At 38.2% G+C, this 26,244-nt stretch overlaps 1 protein-coding gene across 6 annotated transcripts in view; it reads right to left on the bottom strand.

Moving 5' to 3' along the window:
- The window catches only part of PALLD (palladin, cytoskeletal associated protein), a 408,251-nt gene that overhangs the window by 226,571 nt on the left and 155,436 nt on the right, over positions 1-26,244 (bottom strand). For all 6 annotated transcript variants that reach the window (XM_077868505.1, XM_077868503.1, XM_077868504.1 and 3 more), the window contains one exon: positions 7,728-7,906. In XM_077868505.1, coding sequence (XP_077724631.1) covers positions 7,728-7,906 — 179 coding nt within the window. The remainder of the gene's footprint in view (positions 1-7,727; positions 7,907-26,244) is intronic.

Raw genomic sequence — 26,244 nt, 5'->3', positions numbered from 1 at the left:
CATCTATCTGTTCATCTAATGTTCACTGGCCTAAATGTCTATATTGCTCCTCTACACAGAGAGAAGGAATCAAATGCCCATGATCTCTGCTCTATTCTGGAAGTGCAGTGCCAGTAGAAATGTCACAAAAATACACCTGTCTTGTCTTTAAAAGATGTTCCCTTTTCATTTAAAAAATGTATAAAATTTCATACTTCCTTGTAGAAGACCCAGAAAATGCTCAACAGAAAAAATTAAAGAAAAAAATCATTTGGAATACCACAACTCAGCTATTTTAGAGCATATCCTTCTAAAGTTTTCCTTGTGTACATATATATAACTTATTTCAAAAAGGCAATGCTGTGCATATTGTTCCTTTCTTCCTCTACTCAGTAGTACATTATGAAACGCTTTTCCATGACATCAGACTTTATAATTTTCTAATGGCTGCTTAAAGTACACGTGTACAGCTTTACCCTAATCTTATCATTCTACTAGGAATGAATACAGTATTTCCATTTTTAAATATTTCCCCAGAAAGGTGTATAAAATAGCAATACATCAAAATGCCCATTTTCTTCAAACTTATAAAAACACTATGTTTTAATAATTTTTGCCAATCTGGTATCTTCCTTAATAAAAGAAAAAAAGCTTTATTTCTGAGTGGAAGCAAGCTGGAAGTAAATCATATGCTCCAACTTTGAGAAATAGGAAGTCTTCATGAAAGCAAATATCAACCAGTTTTTAAAAATTTATATATTAAATATATATTTCAGACCTTGAGGGATTTTAGTGAAACTTGTCATGGCATTCATCATTTGTGCATATTTTGCCTTTCAAAATGTAAGGAGCAAGTATAATCTGCCCCCATTCAAGTTACTCACCCTCTCCCTCCCTTCTAAATGATATAACCACCAGTACAGCAATAACCATTTAAGACTCAGATAAGATTAATTGCAGCAATGCCAATGGTTCTAAAATTTTATATATGGGGACACCCAATGGCTCAGGTCATGATCCTGGGGCCTAGGATTGAGTTCCATGTGGGGATCCCCAAAGGGAGCCTGCTTTTCTCCCTTGGCCTGTGTCTCTGCCTCTCAGTGTCTCTCATGAATAAATAAATAAATTTAGAAATTATGAATGACTATAAAGACAATGAGTTTTAAAGAATGTTTAATGTGGGGCACCTGGATGGCTCAGTTGGTTAAGTGACTTCTGGTTTCAGCTTGGGTCATGATCTTAGCTGTGGGATTGAGCCCCACATCGGGCTCGGCTTTGGGTGTGGAGCCTGCTTGAGATTCTCTCTCTCTCTCTCTCTCTCTGCCTCCTCTTCCCCATGCCCTACCCTCCCTGCCTTCCTCTTTCTCTTTAAAAAAAAAAGAAAAAAAAAGAATGCCTGATGACATAGGTAGTTGTTTGTGACAGGTTAAACTTAAAACAAGGTACAAATGACTATGTAGAGTAAAATGTTCACACACAGGATAAAGACTGAATGATCAAAATATGTAGAGTAACTGTCACTGAGTAGTCGCATTACACCTGATTTTTAGATCTTCCTTTTATCTGTAGGTTTTAAGTTTCTAAAAATAAAAAAATTGCTATCTTTATAATAATAATCATAGCTCACACTATATGTCAGGCACTGCTCTCAATTCTTATAAGAATCTAATTTTTGGAATGCCTAGGTGGCTCAGAGGTTGAGCGTCTGACTTTGGCTCAAGGCGTGATCCTGGAGTCCCGGGATTGAGTCCAACATCGGGCTCCCTGTGTGGAGCCTGCTTCTCCCTCTGCCTGTGTCTCTGCCTCTGTGTGTGTGTGTGTGTGTGTGTGTGTTTGTGTGTGTCTCATGAATAACTAAATTAAAAAAAAAAAAACTTAAAAAAAAAAATCTAATTTTCTCCATGCAGAGATAGAGAAAATGAAGCTTCAAGCCACTGAAAACGTTCAAGGTCATGCAGCTAAGAACTAAACTAGCGAGAAAATATTATAAAAGGTATTTAAAAATAAATAAAGTGAGGAATGCCCAAAGCTGTGTTTAGACTCCTTTAGCTCCTCATAGTATATTTTTAAAATCCAGTAGAGGAAACCATATACTCAGAGGGGCTTTACCCTGCTGGGTAAAGTTACTCATACATAGTGGGTAAAGGAGCTATAACTCAAACAACATCTCTGCATGTTTCAAAATGTCCCTCAAAAAGGGCACATATTTTATCTGATTATTCAAAGCACTGGGAACTTACAAATGTCACATAGGGTTTGCACACATAGGGTGTGCAAACGTGAATTATGCTCAAGTATTCCTGACCTTTCCCCACATGTTCATGCTGCCCTGCCCTCCTCTCCATCTGATTCCTACAAGGTCAGATTGAATCCCATTTCCTTCACCCCACATTTCAGGATCACTACCCTGATCTGCCCTCTTTGGAGCTCCTAAAGCTATAATAATCTGTGGGATGCACTTTACAATGAGGAGAGAGTGGCAGTGATGGACACTTGAAGATGTCTTATTTATTTCACTTGCTTACATTTACCTTTCTTATTTATATTATGAATTTAAGATGATCTCTTTGCCATCTAATCCTGGAGGGTAGACCTTTCTCCATCTAGCACTCATTTGGGACACATTCCATCTCCTTTCTCCTTTTCCAAGACTTTGATCTCATTCTTACTCTCCCTCCCTTCTGCATGAGATAGGTTTTCTCTCTTGGATTATTTGCCTTAGCACAGAAACATACTCTAGTAATTCCAGTATGAAAACAAATAAACTAACAAAGAACTAAAACACCATCTTTCTTGATCCCACACTCCTTCCCAAATATTGGCCCATGTCTCTGCTGGTGGTCAAACAAAACTTCCCTGACACGATCTGTTATTTGTTGATTCTCCCCTCATACTTTGCAAACTTTTTTCAACTCATTCAATTGGATTGCTGGTGCTCTCCAGATTCACCAAACCCTTCTTGTTAAAAATCACTGACAACATCCACAGCTGCTGGACCCAGTAGTTTCATACTGTCCTGACCTGACTGGACTCTGAAGTGGCAGTAGACAGAGTTGGTATCATCCTCCTTCCTGAACCACTGTCTCCTACCCCCTCTTATACCACTCTGACTGGTTTCTCTCCCATCTCAGGAGCTCCCTCCTTCCTACTCTCTTCTGCTGGCATCTCCTCCTCTCGGGGAAGTTCAACATGTAGGAAGAATTATCCTTGGCTCAGACTTAGGCCCTTTACTCTTCCTCATCACCTCTTTCTCCCTCATTGCTCTGATCGGTAATACGCCCAATCCTATAGCTTTAGTTACCACCTACATCCTGATGCTCCCAAGAATCTTTTTCTCATTTTGCATGCTAGACTGTATTCTTATGTCTACTTACTGACTTATCAAAATAGGGATTTCAAACTTAGCATCTCCAAAACAAAGCCCTTCCGTCCCTCTGCCCTTAATCCTGTTCCTCGTCAGTTTTCCTCATTTCAGAGGCTGGCAACTCTGTCCATACAAATCGTAAAGCTGAAGTCCACAGAGTTGCACCAGATCCCTTTCACCCCCATATTTAGTCTGCAGCCTGGCTTCTGGAGTCTAACTCTGAACTCCTACCTCGAATCGGACTCTAACCCTCCATTTATTATTATCCCCTTGCTTCTCCTCTGCACTGCTGCAAAAGGCTTTTAGCTGGTCTCCCAATTACAAGCCAAAGTAACAGTTTAAAAATACAGATCAGATAATGTGACCTTTCAGTTTAAACTCTCCATAATGCGTGATTTAGAATTAAGGCCAAGCTGCTAACAGTGACCAAAAGTCTCTTTGTTGCACGTCTGCTGGCCACGGCCCAACCCTCTACGCGGCCACCTCCCTGGGCTTCCTTCAGCTCCCTGAACACACAGGTTTCTAGCAGCCCCAGTAATGAGTTCATCTGCATTTTACTCTGTGGCTAAGGGGCCAGACTCAGGAGTCAGACCACTTGGCTTTCAATCCTTGAATCCCAGGTATATGTAAGAGAGATCATGGACATTACTCGGCCTGAGTTTCAGCTTCCTCAACCAGAAAATGGAGGTGATTTTTGTAAGGATTAAATGAGATAATCTATGTAAAAATGAAGAACAGTGCTTGGCTCCTAGCTAATGCTAAATAAATAATTGGCTACTGTTCTTAAGCCATAATTTATTTTGTATCATACTAAAGTTAATACATAAGACAGTAAAATTTAGAGTTTTCAATCAGTAGGTTAAATTTTTAGGTAAGGTTTTATTGAGATTTTTCAAGTTCTATAAAATAAACTTCCTACTCTCAGGGCACCTGGGTGGCTCAGGGATTGAGCATCTGCCTTAGCTTCAGGGTATGATCCCAGGATCCTAGGATCATTGAGTCCAGCCTCAGGCTCCCTACAGGGAGCCTGCTTCTCCCTCTGCCTATGTCTCTCTGCCTCTCTCAGTGTGTCTCTCATGAATAAATAAAATCTTTAAAAACAAAAACAAAACTTCCTACCCTTGACAGACCCCACAAATGACTACATGCTGACAATAAGAGCAACATGGTTTAGGATACAATTAATTCAATAGGGATATGTCTGAGTCTGATTCAGTGCTGGAATGAGTAAATATAAAAATTTCTTGGGGTGCCAGGGTGGCTCAGTCAGTTAAGTTTCTGACCTTTGATTTTGGCTCAGGTCATGATCTCAGGGTCTTGAGATCAAGCCCTATGCCAGGCTTTGCACCGGGTGTAAATTCTCTCTGTCTCCCCCTCTGCCTCTGCCCCTCCCTTCTCTGGCCACCTGCATGCAGACACCCTCTAAAAAATAATAATAAATAAAATAAAAATAGAAATTTCTTACTTTTAGTTATAACACGAGCCTAAGAATTTATGTGAAATTCTCTCCCATTACATGAATTGCTCTTTGGGATAAAAATACACTAAAATCGTTTTTTTTTTTCTTTTGAAATTATGATCTGTATTTCACAAGGCTTGAGCCAGTTTTCTAAAGCACCTTATATTAGGCTTAGGAGACTTTTTTTTTTTTTTAATTCAATTTGCCAGCATACAGCATAACACTCAGTGCTCATCTTGCATGTGCCCTCCTCCTTAGTGCCAGATTCTTAATGGTTCTTTATTTTTGCTCCACCCAGTTCCCTCATCCTCCTTTCACACACAATTTACCTAAACTCACAGATACTCAATGACTGGTTGACAAAGTAAGTCCAGTGTTATCATGTGGAAAACTGTGCACTGGAAAAAAAAACCATTATCTTTGTTGAAGATCTGGCATGAAATGTGCATAGTATATAGATCAAGTGTTTTTTTTTTAATTTATTAATTTTAGAGAGCATATGTGAGAGCACAACCAGGAGGAGGGGGAGGGGAAGATGGAGAGAGAATCCCCAAGCAGACTCCCCACTGAGTGTAGAGCCTGACAAGGGGGCTTCAATCCTAGGACCCTAAGATCATGACCTCGGTCGAAATCAAGTCAGGCACTTAAGTGACTGAGCCACCCAGGCACTCCAAGAACTGGTGATTACTTTTTGCATGATGATAACTCATCTAGATGATTTCAAAGGCACAAGAGGACTGGCAGTTTAGGAGCTTCTACACAGAAAAAACAAATTTACTGAAATAAAATTAAAGACCATAGATTTGAATGTTTTGGGTGTACCAGAGTTAGATCCTGACACTGGCTTTAAGGAGGTAGAGAAATATTTTATTTTATTATATGAACAGTGGTATATCTTATATATATATTCCTGTTAACCTTTTAAGTTAATTTGTATCCTTTTAACATTTTATATGTTTCTCTATATCACTTACTATAACATCATTTATATTCTGTTGTGTGTTTTTTTTTTTTTCTGTGTCCATCTCTGCTGTTAGACTGGGAACTCCTGAATACCAGGGAATAGGTCTTAATTATATTTGTGCCTGCATTATCTGCCACATAGTAGAGCCTTAATAAACACAGGCTGAAATCAGTTGGTAGGTTACTAAATTGAAGGTGATTTCACAGAACATCTGTAGTACAAAAGCAATGCACACTAAAATTCACCACATTTCCAACAATGTTGAAAGCAATTAAAGCACTGAATTTTAAGAGGATCTATCTGAACTTGGATTTTGGAGACATATACAATTATCATTAGCAAACAGTTTTCTTATGCAAGTTTAAGTTCCTTTCGTTGTATTCTAAAATGCTTTAAGAAGTTTGCCACACAGCCCTTTTCCATGGCTAATACTGCTAACTTATTACATTTTAAAAGCCTTTTTGTAATTCATTTAGCACTTTGAAATATATGACACAGTGGTTCAGAATATGGGCCTTGGAGCAAGACTGACTGGGTTTAATTCACGTGGTGACTTTGAAAGAGTTGCTTTAACCTCTCTGGGTCTCAGTTTACCCACATACAGGAGACAACATTAATACCTCATAGGCTTACAGGGAAGTTTAAATCATTACGCATGAGTACATGCACACTTGTAAGTGCCACTGAAGTATTACTTATTGTTCTATACCAAATGTTTTCTTTCATTAACAGGACAAGGTCCCTTGAGGAGCTCACAGATGTTTGCATTCAAAGACAACGCAGAGGATCCTTTTATTAAAAGTAAAGGTACATATGTCTACTCAGCAGTAATAATTTCTCTAAAACTACTTTTTTGGTCAAGCCTTAAAGAGCTACAAATTAGGATTCATATCTTGCTTTCTTCTATCTCAAATAATAATGAAATTTTGTGGAATTAAACAGTAAAAAAGAAACACAAAAAGATAAAGAGTGAGGTAATAGAGACCTCAAGGATTTTAATTTTTTTTGTATTTTAACTATTATTTTGAAAAGCAACCAATTAATAGAGTATTCATCAATTTATGGATTTAGAAACAATATGTACACTGTGGTGCTTAAAACATTTCCAACTTAAATCATTGTTATTGATCAAAATCCAAAAATAACTTAAAACTGTATACTTTTATGTCAAGTTTTCTAATTTCCCCACAGGCTGAGTCTCGCCAAGAACAAAAGAAATATTCTACTCTCTGCTTATCCCTTTTTATTTATTTTTTTTTTATTTTTTTTTAAGATTTTATTTATTTATTCATGACAGAGAGAGGCAGAGACACAAGCAGAGGGAGAAGCAGGCTCCATGCAAGGAGCCCGACATGGGACTCGATTCTGGGTCTCCAGGATCACGCCCTGGGCCTAAGGCCAGCACCAAACCACTGAGCCACCTGGGCTGCCCATGCTTATCCCTTTTTAATACAACACCAATTCTTGAGGTTTTTTTCACCTAGTCATTGCAAGTTCATAGTACATTTAGAAGGAATAACAGAATCTTGACAAAAGAAGAAAAACTCTAGAATAAAAATGAGAACATTTAAAAATATTTTATCATTTAGCATTTCCATGAATGATTTCCTAAATCATTTAGAGTTAGACTCTATCTGGCTGATAGTCATGGTATTTTAATACATTCCCATTCTCTATGCACTAGAGAAACCAAAAATAAGTTAAGACACTTCATATTTTAAATAAATTCAAGTTAATGTAGCTGAAATGTTTTCAATTAAAAGGAACAAATATTGACATTAGGCATATGTGATGTATGCACAAGTGTCAGAACTATTCAATTCATATAAAATTTTCATGAGAAATGAGGTTTGAATCACAATGCCATTCTGTCTTTTGCATTGGAAAAGCATGTTCCTAGTGAAGCCTTACTCAAGCTCTCAGGCCTTGTCTTTCCCCTTAAATCAGGTACCTCCACTTACCTTCAATGAACACTTCTGCAGACGTTGTGTCGGAGCCGCTGGGGTTTGTAGCCAGACAGGTATAGCGACCTGTGTCGTCCTCGAAGGCCTCTGCTATGATCAGGGTGTGGAGGTCCCCACCCTCACTGCGGATCTGAATATCTGGAGTATTGTGTAGCTCTTTCCCCTCACAGAACCATCTGCAGGCCAAATGGAGGTCAAAGGACAGGAGAGAAAGAAAGGAAATGGTGATGTTTAAAATAATATAGCAGAAGTAAAAGGCTAATGCCCTGTAATAAGATACTCATTTGATTAAAAAAAAAAAAAAATCTGTGTCAATGTTACTAAGGGAAACTCTACATTTTAGACCATGAAATTAAGGACTAGACAATTCCCACAGGTTTTCTTCCTAAAAGCATCTTGTACATTTTATCAACCTTGAAATAAGGGATATTGTCAAACTTGTAAAAACCATTTTAGTCACAAAATATAAGGAACAGAAATTCAAAGGATCTTATAAAATGTTTCATCATAGATGCTCCTTACAACTTTATCATTCTTACCTTAAGAAAAATAGGAAACACAAACATAATGCTCAAAATATCTAATGTACCAAGGGGAACAAATGATCATGTTAAAAAATCACAGGCAGCAATATTTTTTGTTGACCCTAAGACTTCTGATCAGCTGAGCAATAACAGATTTAATGCTTTCCACATTTCTGATATTTACAAAACTTTCTAGCAGACGGCCTGGCCTCGGCGAGGTAGGGAAATGTAGGTTGTGCTGTAATTCATTCTTGCTGGTCAGCACTTTTCCTTTTCCAAACAACCAGGACCTCGGTGTAGGAGGCAGCAAGCTGCCAGACTGTTTTAACACACGCTCTCATTCTCACTCTCACATTTGCCTTATTCCCCAAACACCTCAAACTCTCAACAGGGTTTTTACAAAAAAAAAAAAAAGAAGAAGAAGCTGCCCTAAAACCTCCACTAAATGTGATTTTTAAGAAATATGTAGGAATGTGCCACTTAAAACGAAAAGCATTGAAGTCTCTGGGACAGTGTTGTCCATTTTACTCCTCAATCAGTACTCAGATTTCCTCTAAGTCGTATATTCTATAAAATTCTTTGGACTTTGCCTATTTTTGTAAAAATATGGCATTGAAGGCTACTCTGTACTTTGGTAGCATAGCTTAGGTATTTATCTGTATTTAATCTGAAAATAAAACCAGTTTGCTAATACTTGGGGTATTAACACCAGAAACTAGATTAAAAATTAAGTAGAAGTTACTCCTAAAAGAACAGGTAGGACATTTACCACCACCACCCTGCCAACAAAGCATCCTCTGCAACATAACATGTATTACTTCTGAGACAGTTGAAAAGGACAGTATTTCTGGATTCTGGGGCATTTTGTAGTTTCCTTTGTCTTCTTAAGCTTTTATTCATTTGAGAGAAAGTGAGCCAGCAAGAGAGAGAAAGCAGGAGTGGGGGGTGGGGCAGAGCAAGAAGGAGAAGCCAACTCCCCTCTGAGCAGGCCCCCAGTGCTGCTCCATCCAGGACCCTGGGATCATGACCTGAACCCAAAAGCAAACACTTAACTGAGCCACCCAGGTGTCCCATTTCCTTTGTCTTCATAAAGTTTCACAGAACATTCAAGCCTAGAGTCATCTTCTAGTTCCTCCTTTACTGTTCTCTTTCCACAGTCATAGACCAGATCTTCACCCATGATAACTGACTATGGATTAAGTTAACTGATTTTGCCATCTCCAGTAAACTACATTCTTTCTCTATTCTGTATCAGATTAAAGCTCCTCCCTATGTATGTCTCTACATTTCAGATCTGTCATGGAAGCCATTCATAGACCTGGCCCTGGTTTTATTTTTTAATCATTTTCCTATATTAATCCTCCATTAAATATTTGCATGGATTTATTATTTCCTACATGGTCCTCACGTATCACTTGCTAATTTTCCCTTGCCTATCCTTTCTCTTCCTCAGAATTATCTCCTTCCCTCTTCATTAAAACCACCTAGGAACCACTCTTCCTTACAGCCAAGCTAAAGGCTCCTTCAACTGACCATATGCTTGCTAGGCACCTTCTATGTGGAAGGCACTGCATAACACATTACAGGTAATAGAATAAAGCCTGGTAAACTCTGCAACTAGTTGAGGGTCTTTATCTTCCATGAAAAAGATACAAACCAACATTTTGGAGGGAAAATTAAGCATGAAAAATACAATGAAGGTTTAAGAGACGGCAAGAGCAATTGCTTGATTAGACATGCTTCATAAGGAAACCACTGCCAACTACCCAAAGGAGTGTGGTGTCTGTCTTGTCCTCTGACTCCTGGATCAGCAAACCTACAGCCTGCAGCCCCATCACCTGTTTTTGTATGGCCCATGAGCCAAGAATGGTTTTCATATGTTTAATTTTTGCAAAAAGTTAAAGGAAGAATTTATAATATATGAAAATTGCATAAAGTTCAAATTCCAGAGTCTGTCAAGTTGTTTTTGTTTTTAATACTGCCATGCTCACTCATTGACATATTACTGTCTCTGGCTGCCTTTGCATTACAGTGACAGAGGTGAGTAGTTGCATCAGGGTATATGGCCTACAAATCCTAAAATATTTCCCATCTGGACTTTATAGAAAAAAATTGCCAACTCCTGCTCTAATTTCTCGCTCCTCAAAATGTGATCCTTGGACCAACAGCATCAGTGTCACTTGGGAGTTTATCAGAAATGCAGATTTTGATCCTCGTCCCAAATCTATTCAATCAGTTCAGATCCTCTAAGTAACTCATGTGCACACAAAGATTATGCAGTTTAGGTCTATTAGGTTTGGACCATTCCAACCTGCATCATTGAGTCCTGGCTCTCCCTCTAGGTTATTCACTTCTTTAATATAGCAGTCATATTTAATGTGTCTTATACCTCTGGTCCCTTGCACATAAGTGCATGTAAAATTATATTGTTACTCCCACCTCTATACTAAACAAATCTTAGTATCTTTCATCCAACAGTTGATCATACAGCACTTTGTGACAGTTTCTGTATTATTTCCTCATACCATTGCTTGAGGTCTACTGCATTTATGCCTTATTTTCCCACCTAGAAAATAGACTTCCTCATTGCAGAAAAAAAAGAACTTTTTTTATTGATCCATAGTGTATTGTACACCTTTAAAAATACTATCTGCCACTTGTAACTTTAGAATATGCTTTCCATGAAAAACCAAATAGTGGAGGATCTACAGATTAACAGATTTGGAAGATGTATCATTTATTGATGTTTACAATTCACATTTTCTTATAAAAGGCCCTGAAAGTCCTTCAGAGAAGAAATTTAAGGCTGTCTAATCTAGTATTTACTCAAGTTACTTGACCATGAGATTCTTTCAAATTTTGCATCTTTTTTTTCTACTGACTTTCCATGTGTATGTTCTAGCAAACCTATCCCATAGAATCTGCAGTTTTCTAAAGATAAATTGAGACCAATTATAATCTGGGCAGTGGTGATATGTATGATGCTAAAGAAACTAATCAGTGAGCACAATAAAATATTAGAAATAGAATTTAAAATGTCAGAAAGATCGAGTCCTGTGTCGGGCTCCCTGCATGGAGCCTGCTTCTCTGTGTCTCTCATGAATAAATAAATAAAATCTTAAAAAAAAAAAAAAAAAAAGGGCAGCCCAGGTGGCTCAGCAGTTTAGCACCACCTTCAGCCCAGGGGTGATCCTGGAGATCTGGGATCGAGTCCCATGTCGGGTTCCCTACATGGAGCCTGCTTCTCCCTCTGCCTGTCTCTCTCTCTAATAAATAAATAAAATTAAAAAAAATAAAATATCAGAAAGATGAAGGCAACAATTGCATATTCTGCAACAGTCTAACACCCATTTTGTCTTTTGAAGTGGTTCATCCAGTCTTCAATAATTGCATATGGTAGAATGGTTGGTGCTTACAAAAACATTACACTGATCTGGTTTTTGCTTTCTAAATACTCATGCTATTTGGTCTCCAGCTCCATGAATAAAATTTAAAAAGCATCTCAGATTATAATGTATAAAAGACATAGTACAGAGAAAAGATGAAATTTGTCAAATAATTTATATGAGTCATTTATACTGCTTTGACACTCAGGGAAAGTCAGATTGTTACTGATATAAGTACCTGTCAAGTGACCAGTTCTAGGTTGTTAAAATGTGGTAAGACAGGGTGTGACTCAAGAGGGGGAAAAATTGCAAATATTTAGATGGCAAACTCCCTGCAGCAACAAAAAGGGCAGCATGGTTCCTGGCCAATATTGAGATAAATGTGTGTTTAATTTATGATTGGAACCATTTACACATTGAAGCTAGCAATGGCATCGCACAGAGGCTCGATTGTGACTTTAAAAAAGTCAGCTAGCCTTCCTGGTTCAGATTCCTCACATATACAAGGACATGAGACTTTATAGCTGTAAGGTTTCACAAATCTCTGGTTCTTGATGAAGTGGAAGTGTTTTATATTTAGGACTGCATTTAGGGGCACCTGGGTGGCTCAGTGGTTGAGGTCGTGATCCCTGAGTCCCAGGATCAAGTTCTGCTTTGGACTCCCTGCGGGGAACCTGCTTCTCCCTCTGCCTCTGTCTCTACCTCTGTCATGAATAAATAAATAAAATCTTAAAAAAAAAAAAAAAAAGACTGTAAAGTTTTTCTAGAAATAATACAGAAAATTCTTTGATGAAAGATCCAAGTAATTAATGGCTTCTCTTCTCTGAAATATACTAAAGAATAATAATGTTTCTAAGACTATCTACCCACCTTGGGTCCTTAAATGTGTCCATGGTTAGCACCTTGTCTTTATCATTACCATATTTCCCAACTTCTTTTGAAACCAGTTCTTCATGTGTCTCGCTATCCTACTAGACTAACTTTTTCCAGGTTAGAGACCTGGTCTTTTTAACTTACTAAGTTAATAAGTGTGATATGTGTCCCAACACAATGTTGGGTATGTGGAATATATAAATCATGCCTTTTTATTTTCTGTAATTCTGAGGCTTTGACACCTGGGCCATGCTGATCCCAGAAAAACTGCCCCTCCCAAGGCTAGCCAACTCTTAAAGACAGTAAAGGACTCCTTTGAGCACAGCTTTCACACGAAAGCTAATCAGTCTAGAGCCACATCTTCATCGCCTCTTCTATTGGGCTCTCCTCACTACAGTGCCTCTGTTCTAATCACCCCAGAACCAGAGAGCAAAATACTAGGGGATAGCAGCCTCTAGGCCGCAGAGTTTGCTCCAATTATTCAAACTAGCCAATCTTAAATGTGCTTACCCTGCTTCACCCATTTCTTCCTGCAGATATTACAGTAAAGCTCCTATCCATGCCCACCTCCCCCTCATCTACACCCATTGCAGGAGGCACCTCCTGATTCCCCTGTGGTGCCCCCATGGTGTAGCATGCTCTTTACTCTTGGAAATTGCAAATAACAAACTATTGATGGTAGCTGAGTCCTTATCTGTTGGCCTCACCTTGCCTGAATAATAATAAAACCTACATTTTAAAGCACTAAACTAATCAAAGAAGGATTGGCTTACAAATGAAGGAGAAAGGATTGAATAGATAGTTGAAATAAGAAGACCTATTATAGTTTTTGCCTTCGGATGTATACAGAGAGAAGTGTATCTTCTCTCACCAGCTCATACTGAAGTGCATTTAAAAAGCATAAAAATAAACTCAAAATAATCTACTTCAAAAGAGGAAATCAGCTTTGTCCATTCTTTATGTAGCAGATCAAATACAAATCACTTTCTTATCTAACCTAAGAGAGTCCTGGAGATTTAAAGTTTTGATGCAACAGAGTAGATGGATGAGATGTGTCATGGCATGCTTGTTTTGCTAGATTTCTTTAAGGTCATATTTCTATCAGCTTCCTGGAAAGGATTCAAAATATTTAGTTTTCTTCAAAGAAGAGGTAAACCTCAGGTTTGTTGATTAAATTTTGATCTGAAATTTTTCCTATATTAGATTCTGGTTAAAAAAAAAAGATTCTGGTTAATAAAGATGTGCTACACACACACACACACACACACACACACACTGGAATATTAGCCATCAAAAAAAAGAGAAATCTTGCCTTTTACAATGATGTGGATGGAATTAGAGTGTATATACTAAGTGAAATAAGTCAGAGAAGGACAAATACCATATGATCTTAGTCATGTGGAATTTAAGAAAGAAACAGATGAACATATGGGAAGGGGGAAAATTAAAAAAGGAGAGAGGGAGGAAAAACCATGAGAGACTTTTACCTATACAGAGCAAACTGAGGATTAAAGGAAGGAGTTGGTGGAGGATGGGCTAGATGGGTGATGAGCACAAGTGATGAATTACTGAATTCTACTCCTGAAACCAATACTGCACTCACTGTATGTTAACTAATATTTAAATTAAATAAATAAATAAGTAATTCTGGTTGGCAGTACAGCTTAGGAAAAGCAATTCTGGTATGACAAGCTACAATGTTAGGCCTACAAAATAGGACAAAACAGAGGTTTAGTAAATGCATAGAACAGGTAATGACACTATCCTCTTTGCATATCCTGTGGCAGACATCAATAATTGATCTGAGTATTCTTTGCTAGTGAAACCGAATGTCTCAGAATTCTCAGCATGGCTGTTTGGGCAGGGTGCAAAGCAACTGAAGTTGAAATCTAATGAAACACATTTGCCATGCTCTTGGAAGATACATTCTCCCTTTTCTTCAGATCCTGGAAGCTGTTTCTATTTTAACAGCAGCGAGAGGATTTGGTTGAGAGAGAGCATATATGGAAGTATGTAATATAGCAAAGAGAGTCCACTTAAATAAAATTCCTCCTGAGAACACCCGTGAATTTTTTTTTCATTCCATTTATTATACCTGGAAGCCATTTATCTAGTGGGTGAAAAACTGGCTAGTATATTAGAAAGTCAAAATCCAACTATCTACATTCCCATTGTGTACTTCTAATAAATTTCAACTTCAATCAAACCTTGACTATACTACATTTCAACTATAAAAATGGCTAAAATATATAATTATAATCTCAAACTTAGGATGAGGACACAGTATTTGGAACTATGATAGTCATAAGGATTTATATAAATTCAAATAGAGAGAGTGAATATACATATTCAATGCCTATTACATTTCATGTACTTTGCAAATATGGCACTGTTTCCCAAAAACCTTGTGAAGCAGTTTTCATTTTATCTTTAAATATAGGCTATTTTCATTTATGTGTAAATATGAAAAAAAAGAACAGGGACAATTAAATCCAGATAATTTTCACAACTTCATTTTCTTCAACACATTTAGCTTCATCTTTCATCAAACTTTTTATTATAGATATAAATTTTAACAAGGTTACTGATTCTTCCTCTCTAATCTGGTGAAGCTGGTAAGCAACTATGTGAATGCCATGCAATGGGAAGCTGAGACACAAACACTGAAAAATTCGTATAGTAAATCCTCATTTGAAAGAATTTAAGAGTTGCTCATAGAGGAGTAAGCCAGTTGAGGCTGGTTGTCAGTCTCATAACTGGTTGTTATGAGGGCATGAAACTAACCTTGCATTAATTGAAAATGAAGTGTAAAAGGGTGAGGAGATAGTCCTACTTATTCATTCATTCATCAACGGGTTTATTGCACTTTGACCTTTTTTTTATTATTTTATTTATTTACGAGAGAGAGGGGGGGGGGGGCAGGCAGGCAGAGAGAGAAGCAGGCCCCATGCAGGGAGCCCAACGTGGGACTTGATCCCGGGTCTCCAGGATCAGGCCCTGGGCTAATGGTGGCGCTAAACCGCTGAGCCACCCGGGCTGCCCTGCACTTTGACTTTAATTCAAAAACTGACTGGGAGGTACAGATGTCAGCTAAACTGGGTTTATTTCAGGAGATTAGTAGTAGGGCTAAAGAGATAAGAAAACCCCACTATAGACCTAGGAAATGCTGAATGCATTTCATCTAATGAATGGAGACTCTTCTATCACGTGGAAGCATGCACTGCTTTCAAAAATCTTTCAAAATTGGTTATGGCTTCATCCTTACAAATTAAAGTTGCTTTGGATAGAATACTTAGGTTGAATTTAATTTGTTAGAGAGGGAATAATGTTGATGAATTTCACAAGCCTTGAAACTTCTTTTATTCATAAATGATAACAGAAAAAAAAGAACTGTAGTATTTAAAGCTCTGTAAGATGGCACATTTCTTTATATTGCTCTGTGATGGGATTTTGAAATCTACATTGTTTTAATATATATATATTTCTTCTTGTTCCTTAATGTCTTTTTCTCAGGATTTTTCAAACATTCCAGCCTAAAAGTGAGATGGCGCCAAAAATTCAAGGATCATGTTATGGCACCAGCAGGATACAGTAAGGTTGAAACTCAAGAAGGTGTTTTACATAGAAAAGTTCAATATTTAATTGTTCGCTTTCTACATTTCAAGATGAAGCTAAATGTAACCTCCGATTTGGTCAGAGTTGCACTGTTGGAGGAACATGGCTCTATCTGACTACAGTCACACAAAACACTCGGTTGGGAATCCAAAGGGGTCACAGGGTAGCCAACTAAAATCAGGGGGACTGCAGCTGCTTCTGAACAAGCGGCTGCCTTTGAAAACCACAATCATTTCCATTCTTGGGTAGTGTAAGATAGTTTTAAAACTGACCCCCTGATGTGACCTTCCATTTTTCCTTCTCTTATGACTCTGGCAACTGGCTGTGGGGCTCAGGACTGTAATGCGGAATGGGATGTACATCTGGGAAAGCCCAGCACACTCTGGTTCTCCAAGATAGGGCAATATTGTAGATTTTTATGACAATAAATTCAGTTGTTAAATAAAAGGGACTATGAAATACACTGACAAAGTAGAATACATGCTACCCAGTGTGGTATACTAGTACGTTATATTTTTTAAAAATCACATATGGTATCACTTGGTTTAACAGTTAACTAGTACTATCTAACACTGTCATGTAAACAGAATTACAGGTTTTATGATTGATGGTTTCAGCATCTTTCCCTGTTTGAACCACAACTATGTATCATGGAAATTTTCTGTGCCCTGTATTTTAAATACAAACAAGTTTTACAACACAAAAATCGATTTATAAAATTTACAGGGCTTCAATGAATCTTGGCTAATATTTTCCAAGTCTAAGGAAAATGGTATTGGGAATCAGTTAATAGAATAATGAGGTGCTTATTAAGTAAAAACTTTTAAGAACAGCAGAGTTTTTTTTTATTTTCTCCTACACCTCACTTTCCTTACGTTCTTGGAGAAACAAAGTTACGTTGAAAAGATGTATCTCTACTTTGCTTCCAAGTCCACTGATTTGTACTTCCTGGAAATATTTATCTTCAAAGGGATACCAATGATTACAGGAAGGCAAAGTTAGCCGGCAACTGCCCCCTTCTTCCTAAGTGCCAGCAGCCACATGATTTCATAGAAGCACATGCTTGAAGAAAACTCAAGGAACTAGTTTTTTAAATGCCATTATAATGGAAATCAAACGTAGGTAAGAAAAAAAAAACAAAACAAACCCAGATAAGTCAGCAAGGGTTCTATTTTCCAGGTGTTCCGTTCTCCCACAGGAATAGCAGTGGTCGGCCACGAAATGAAGAATCACCAAAACTAGGAACTTTTGCCCAAGCTGAATTGTATTTATGTCTAAGCTTGAAATCAGGCCATCTGTAAATACTGCATTTCATACATCCTCAATTAAACACCAATTAATTTTTGTGGAATATTCTTTGTCTTGTCACCAAGTATTTCTTAATTTTTTACATGTGTTCACATTAACCACAAGACACACCATGTTTACTCTGTCATGTGGATTTACAGGCAGACCAAAGTGAAATTATTCCTTGTCTAAATTTACTATGGCTATAATTTCATGACTGCTTAGCTTGAAGGCCAATAGCTAAATTTGTGCGGAGAACAGATGTACTCTAACCTTCTAGTTGAAAAGAGACCAAAAATAGATTGACTTTTTGAAATTCAAAGCCCAGGAAATGATAAAATAGCTTTTGAACCAAAACCAGACTCATGTCTATCAATTCTTTCCTCTCATAATCACTTTATCTCTCAAGAAAGAAAGATAAAACAGAGGGGGGAGAAAAAGCAGCCCGAATAAAACAGAACTTCTAAAAGGAGTTTATCTTGTTTTGACCATAAGAGGTAACTTCATATCTGGACACTAGGAGCACATAGGTGTTAAGCTTAAAAAACAACTATAAAAGTAGGCAAGTAGAATCTACAACTAAGTGTTTGTGCTGCTGAAGCTATTAAAATCTTAGATTGCTTCCAGTATTTTCCACACTGGTGATATAGTTGAAAGGACCCTGGGGCTGGGAATCAGCATCCAGGATTCTGGTTTTACCTGGTCAATAGACCAGCTAAGCTTAATGTAATCCAGTTGTTCTCCTTTGGGGCTTGAGTTTATTTATGAAATGTGAGGCATGAACTAGACCAGTGTTTCCTCTGTCCCGAGAGAGTAGTTTTGCAGCCAGTTGACAGATACCACTGAAAAAGGTTCTGTGGCCCAACAGGTTCATGGAACAAGGAGTTAAACAAAGTTAAACATCTGTCTTTACTACAGAACTTTCTAGAACATTGACTATGCCAGTATACATTAAATTTCCACAAGAGGAAAACTGGCAGGCATCATTCTCAATCTTTCTTGACTATGGAACACATGCTTTGAGAATCATGTTGAAGGATTAATGAATGTTACACGGAACACATTTTGGGAAACACTTTAGGCTAAACTGTCACCAACATCCCATCTAACTCTCCAATAGTGACATTTAATACCTGGCCTACAACTATCTCTTCCAGTGCTCATGACAGACATCACTAATAAGGTAAAACCTTCTTTTCCCACTGGCCCCCTTACTTAGTTTCAGAGTCCTTCTCAAATGTGCTCTGGGTAACCACTACCAACCATTTAGATAGAGCTGGCACTTGAGTTGAACATATTTGCTATGCCTGATTTAATTATCTATGTTATGAACTATTTTCTTAGACAGGAATCAATATGAAATGCTGTTAACCTCCCATCTATCCTTGACTGTTGACTCTAAGAATTTTCTTTTTTTCTTTCTTTTTTGGACAAGCAGCCATTTTGCCATGACACTTGGAATTACTGGGGTTTTCTCCTCCTTTGGAAAATGCTCAGCGTCAATATATAATATGATGTTCAAGACAGGTTATTTCAGAAAAAGAAACAGACTACCACACCACAGTAATTACAGGAAACAATGGGGACTGTGCCAGGTTAGCCAGGATATACAGCTCTCCTACTTTTATACTCTTCTGCAAGAGCACCTTGAAAATGTCATTTTGGCTTTAGTGGATATTTTGACTCTCTGCGAATGTGATTGATTCCCAGGAGCAGACAAAAGTAAATTTCACAGTCTCTAGAGGGAAAAAAAGTTCCCAACCTTCCTGTCACCCATTCACAAATTCTTGTTACACCTGTTAAAAAAGATTCCTCCTTACCAATCCTCTATACAAGCACACAAGTCAGCATGACCTGACAAGTCATACTTCAAAGTTTCCTATACTGTGAAAATCTGTACTGAATGTTTCCAAGCCTTCAAAGCATTAAGGGAAAGAATGGATTATAAAGAGAGCCTGAGAATGAGAGATTGCATGCATAAAACAGCTAGAGGTGCACATTCAGCTATTTTGTTGTTACAGTTATGGCAGGTAATTACTAGCTATTGTTGTAACTTGGAGTGCATTCCAAAGGAAATAAAATGGGAGATGTTTTGTTAGACAATGCTGTCAGTCTTCTAGGCTTTTGGAATGTGTCCATTCAGATATAACGATTACCTCAGAATTACGAAACCTGAAAGGACGAAAACCAAAGCAGAAATAGGAAACGAGTCCTCTTGGTGTCTTCAACCTTACATAAATACAGGAACCCATGTTAAACAGTTCAGGTATAGACCGCTAGCACGCCTAGTAGTGATTTCTTTGCATTTGACAAACAATTACATTGAATACAATTTTTTTCCTCAACAATGGAATATCTTTCCCCCAAATCAAAGTACAGATTTTGTCTACAATTTTTCTTAGTTTATTAGTACCTTAATTCTTTGCCTTAATTGTGCTGCCGGCTAATCATGATTAGGGGTAAGGGAGGAGAAAATAGATCAAAGCGGGGATAGAAAATGAAGGGAAAATATCCCTTTCTGAAAAAGCTGCAACTTCAGCTTTCAATTCAAAGGTGTCTCTCTCTCTCTCTCCTCTCCAAAGGAGACTTCAGCTAACACTGCGCTGGTTGATGAGGCCTCCTCAGCTGAGCCAAGCTCTCAGCAGGCAAGGGTGGCTGCTTCAGCCTCTCATCGGATTTGGTGGACAATCTGGATGAGGTGTAGGGGAGCTCATTGGCCTCCTCACACACTGTTCTGGCCCCACTCTAGTCTAACGATGCTCAAGCATGGCTAGTTTGGTCCCCTAGGAACTACAGAACAAACACGAAAAACAGAGCTGAGTGCAAGCAAAGTTCAACCATACACTGGCCTTGTCTGTCAGTAAGTACATATGGAAACTGGTTTGCTTTCTTTTTCCAAAATTTTCCCAGCTAACTCGTGTCAAAGCCACCCCCTCTTCTAAATGCTTTTCCCTTGTTCTTATGTCATGTTCCTTCTAGCTGTCTGCACTTAGAGGTCAGCTTTCCAAGAAGAACTATAATAAATGAGGTATCCAGCAAGGAAGGAACTCTTTGAATTAGGCAATGAGAAATTAAGTATAGAAGGAATTCTATTGTTAGCAGGTGAGTGCTCATGTGTCCTGCACCACCAGCTATCCCATCAACTAAATAGTGAATGCTTTCATCAAAATATTGAGTCACATTTTATACACACACACACACCCCACCATACCATGCACCTACACACACAAAAAGCTGAACTGAATATCTGACAGGGTCCCTGAATTAATTTCCTGAAAGAGTCTCAAATACCCTGCAAACACCACTTTGCAAACCACCCTTCTGATTCTGATTCACACAGGTAATTCTCTAAATAGCATCTGTCCTCCTCCCAACAATTTGGATCCAATACATACTTGTGAGTTTGTAGAACAGTGAGCCATTTCCCAAGAAAGCTGTCTCCCTGCTTCCCTCAGATTCTGAGTGTGTGGAGCTGGAGCAGGGAGGGGCCTCAGGTATATGAGCAAGAACAGGAAGTCAGGACTAATTATACCTTGTTTTATTTGGTTATTTGAATAACAAATTAACTGGCCTGTTTCATTTCAGTTGGTTTTTTCAGAGCAAATTACCTCAGGCTGGCATTTCATTTCAATCAGACTCGATTTTTTTAAGTGTTAAAATTAATGTGATGATTGGATACAGACTTAGATCTATTTCTTTGAAAGATAGGGATTTTCACGATGAAGAAAGCTCTCTTTTCTGATTAGAATTAGAGCACCCACCACCTGGCTACATTCCATCAGTTACTGCTTATATCCTCCATGCCCCAAAAAGCTCCCTTAATGGCACAATACATGACTTTTAAAAATTGGCTTCAGAGGCACTTAAAGACTTGGCAAAAGACAAAACCAAACAAACCTCTAAAACTATTAAGTGGTATGGGGTGGAAGGGGGGGAAGGGGAGTGGGGGAGGCAGTAGCATATGATATTTGCTAGTTAGAGGAAATTATAATAGTTCCTTTGCTTGCACAGCAAATGAAAATGCCTGTTTTCATAATTTTTTTAAAAAATGTAACCAATAATAATGGTTACATGTGTTTGCTATGCCTGGAAAGAACAGTGTATCCAAAATTTGTCCTGTAGAGCAGGATTTTTTTTTTAATTTTTATTTATTTATGATAGGCACACAGTGAGAGAGAGAGAGAGAGGCAGAGACACAGGCAGAGGGAGAAGCAGGCTCCATGCACCGGGAGCCTGACGTGGGATTCGATCCCAGATCTCCAGGATCGTGCCCTGGGCCAAAGGCAGGCGCTAAACCGCTGCGCCACCCAGGGATCCCTAGAGCAGGATTTTCATTCTGAGCTCACTACATGGATATCAGGACTTCTAGAGAACATGATTTCTACCTCAGCCACTGCTCTCTTGGGGGCTCCTCAAGAATTGTTTGTGACAAGAAGAGTTGTGGCCAACAGGTCACGCTTTCCTTTCAGGAAAAGAAAAAGCCTTTCTATACTACCTTATCATTCTGGCAATTTATGGATATTGAGAAAAACAATTACTCTGTGATAGAAAAAGGTGGAGGGAGTTCATGCTATATATAAATATTGTTCCACACTCATACCTTTTCTCAATTCTTTTGAGCAAGAATATCCTAGTGTCCCACCAGATTTTACTATTCCATTGGTCCATAGTTTCTCCAGGTTATTTGAAGTTAGGCTTAAAAATACTTGTTCAAGTACTGTGTTAAGTCGATTTTAAAGGCTCTAAAGAAATTCCCTAAGGTTTCTTATGACCAAAATTATTCCCTATGCCTAAAGATGGGATAGATTGGAATGAGGGAGTTCCTGGTTATTGACTATGTTGAAGATGGAGGAAAATAGGCAGGAATCTTGTAGAGATAATTCAAGAATTGGATGGACAATTGAGTCTACGATGACTGCTGCCATGATCTTTCTTTTAGCAAGCAAAAAGCAAACTGACAGCTGATGTGTGAAAGTGGAACAAAACATCTAATGCCTGGTGTGCTAAACACTAAAGAATGACATAATCCTCTTAATTATGATGCATTTACTAAATTAGCCTAATTTAATCAAGATAACATTTGAGGTTTCTAGGGGCTTTTAAAGTAGGTTAGTTTACTGGAGATATTAGCTGTTAAATGGAGCTGTGTTCAGCACACAAAATGCTACATTTCCATGTTTGCAAATCATCACAACAATAGATGTGTGTGTGTATTTTAAAGATTTATTTAGAGAGAGAGTGTGTGCACAGCAGGGAGGGGCAGAGGGAGAAGGAAACTCTCAAGCAGAGATCATGCTCAACATGGAGTCTAATGCAGAACTTGATCCCATGACCCTGACATCAGGAGTGAGTCAAAACAATGAGTTGGATGCTTAAATGAATGTGTCAGCCAGGCACCCCATAAAACGTGTCTTTAAAAACTGTTTCATATGTGTACAAAAACCTAGGTCAATAGGTGACATTAGAGTATTTCCTCTAAAAGGAAGACTTTCTAAATTAAATCATCTTCATCACTAACTTTCCTTTGTATTAAAGTTTCTACTATTTCTTTGCTCAAGTTCACATTTTAGCCTCATTTCATTGACATAGAACCTCTAACTTTAAAAATGTCTGTTACATAATCACATGCTAAAATTCAAACCCAATGAAGTATAATTTAAGTTTTCAGTAGGGCAATTATTTGAGCACTTTAAAAGAAATTCTTTAAAATTTTGTCACTTAACTCAAGAAAAACTTTCATAAAATTCTGCAAATATGTTTTGATAGTCTTTGAATACCCTCCTTTTCCCCTCATTTTTTTGATATCATGTCTTATTTTTCAACATTCTTCTTGGAGAAAAATCACATACCACCCAAAGAGTGACGAAGAAAAATCATGATTTCTGCTTGGGGCTGGCACACACATAAAAGTATCTGTTGGGAGAGAAAAGCCCTCTCTACAGAAGGAACTCCCTGCCATGCTTATGCTGGGTATGAGTCTTCACAAGCTCCATTGGCTTCCTCAACATTTCCACCCTCAGACCAAGCCTCTAGAGGGGGTTCTGGCCTTCCAGCTTCTGTGTGGTGTTTCATTTGCCTCTATCCCAGTAAGTATTGTCTATTCTCAGTGTTGAGAAATAAGAACAAAACAATATGCTAAAACTAAACCAGCCTTTGAGCTGATTGTGCAGAATCACTGTTTTTTAACTATTTACTTTTGTTCAAAAGCAACTCTCTTGAATAAGATGTCAATATGCATAATATGCAGTTATTCAATAATCATGACGGCTCCATTTTTCTAGTTTACCCTATGTCACTGAGTAGAAATTCCTCCCTTTTCTCCATCTCTTCTTGTAAAGAAAGCATCATTATGATTTCTTTTTTTTAATGATGTTATTTATTTGAGAGAGAGAGAGAAAGCAAAGAGAGAACGAGGAGCTGTGGGGAGGGACAAAGGGAGAGGAACAAGCAGACTCCCCGCTGAGTGGGGAGCCAGGGGGCTCAATCCCACGACCCCAAGATCATGACCTGAGCTGAAGGCAGATGCTTAACCAAATGAGCTACCCAGGTACCTAGTCATTATGATTTCTAAGTGATTAAGAACCTAAATACTAAATAGCCATAAGATTCTGGTGGAATTAGAGACTTTCTGTAACTAGAGAGTTAATTTTGGACATTACAAAGAAAATGTTAAATCTATTGCCAGGTCATTTACTGCAATGTTAAAAGCTGAAAGAATGAGCCTGCCCAGCACCCTAGAGTCTAATCATGTAATTGTAACTAGTGCATTGAGGAGACAGAACAGTCTTCTAACACTGCTTTAGAAGTGATTTATTGATCCCTACACAATAATTCTTCAGCAATTCATAGAACCAGAATTTATAGATTTATTTCTAACTTCAGGAAAAATTGACTTCACTCTTGAACCCTTTGCCTTCTTGCATCAATCTCTGAATTGCAATTAGCTAAGTTAAATAGTGATCCTGAAAAGGCATTCCCCCACCATCCACTCTCAAAAAAATGTACATGCTTTACACATAAGGAAGGAAAGACAAGTATATTCAGACAGAATTATTATATGCATATGATTTTGCAGAGTTTGCAGGCTTCTTAGTGGAGGTGGGTGAAGGAGTTTCCCAAGTGGGAACTATATGAACATCTAAAAGGAAAATGAATACATTTAAACATAAGCTAAGACTCCTATATGTTGAAAACTGTTTAAATTAATAGGGGAATATGAACTGGTACAACCTTTTACGAAAAGAATCTGACACCACTAATGTTGAGAATATACATTCACTTGACCCAGCAGCTTCATGCTGAGAAGTTATGCTTTGCTATGTCCACATAAGGGCACAAAGACCCATGAAATATGTGTAAGGATGTTCATTTCTGCAATTTTTTTAGTAATAGAAAAACACTCATCGTGCCCTAAATGCCCATAAAGGAAGACAAAAATGGCAATTCAATTATGGTATTCCACCCAAGGAAATACTATGCAGCCTTTAAAAATAATGTTAGGCGAGATTGTCAAAAATTATATTGCCCAGTAACACCACAACAGAGTTTGACAGACCAGTAAACTTCCAGAGAGTTACTTATATGAGAAACTTAAAACTCTGAAGTTATATTGAGAGGGGGGACTGAAGCTGAGGGAAGATAAAGTTTTGCTTTTCATCTTGGAGCTTCCTGTAGATTTTTTTTTTTTTTTTTATGATAGTTACAGAGAGAGAGAGAGGGAGGCAGAGACACAGGCAGAGGAAGAAGCAGGCTCCATGCACCGGGAGCCCGATGTGGGATTCGATCCCGGGTCTCCGGGATCACGCCCTGGGCCAAAGGCAGGCGCCAAACCGCTGCGCCACCCAGGGATCCCCCTGTAGATTTTTTTTAAAACCACAAGTAAATATTACTTCATAGATGTTAAACATATTAAAATGTACAGAAAGAGAGAAGCACAGTATTTGAATACTCAATCTATGCAGCATTTTAAAAGCTAGAGAAAAGGGGGGCACTTGGGTGGCTCAGTCAGCTAAGCGTCAGACTCTTGGTTTCGGCTCAGGTTATGATCTCAGAGTCATGGGATCGAGCCCCATGCTGGGCTCTGTGCTCAGCTCAGTCTGCTTCAGATTTTCTCCTCTCCCTCTGCTCCTCACTTATGCTCACACGCTCTTTCTCTCTTGCTCTCAAATAAATAATGTTTAAAAGCTGAAGAAAAAATGCTTTTTAGGGCAATTATGCTCTATTAAAAGATACTTACATTATCATTTCATCATTCATTAACTACTGGGGTCTTTTAACCCCTTTTTTATTTGTACCCCCTCATAAAGTTGTTAGAAGAACTAAACACAGCAATGCATGTCTAACCTTTGGCTCAGGACTTCATTCATTTTACTCAAAAAGGTCAGCCAGCTGTTATTTCTTACAAAAGAAAAGGGAAGAGTACATTGTGGGGGCAAAGGAGGTGGCACCTGGGTGGCACAGTGGGTTAAGCACCCGTCTGATTCTTGGTTTCTGCTCAGGTTGTGATCCCAGGGTCCTGCAATGGAGCCCCATGTCCAGCCCTGCACTTGGTGCAGAATCGGCTTGTCCCTGTCTGTATCTCTCTCTCTCCCCCTCTGTCCCCACCCTCCCCACCATGCTTTCTCTCAAATAAATAAAATCTTTTTTTTTTAAGTCTCTGGATGAATGCAACTGCATATTAGTCTTCTACTTTGTTACTTTTGTTCCTATTTCAGAGTGCCTCCACTTGATCTGGGTTATAAATATGTTTGTTACATTTCCCCTTACTTTTATCTATGAAGCTTCCCACTGCTATGAGAGCCATTGTGTACTTTCAAAAATCATAGTCAC

Source organism: Canis aureus, chromosome 24 (genome assembly GCF_053574225.1).
Source record: "Canis aureus isolate CA01 chromosome 24, VMU_Caureus_v.1.0, whole genome shotgun sequence".
NCBI lineage: Eukaryota > Metazoa > Chordata > Mammalia > Carnivora > Canidae > Canis > Canis aureus.
Note: the sequence above shows the minus strand (reverse complement) of the source record. Positions and strands in the feature narration are given on the sequence as shown.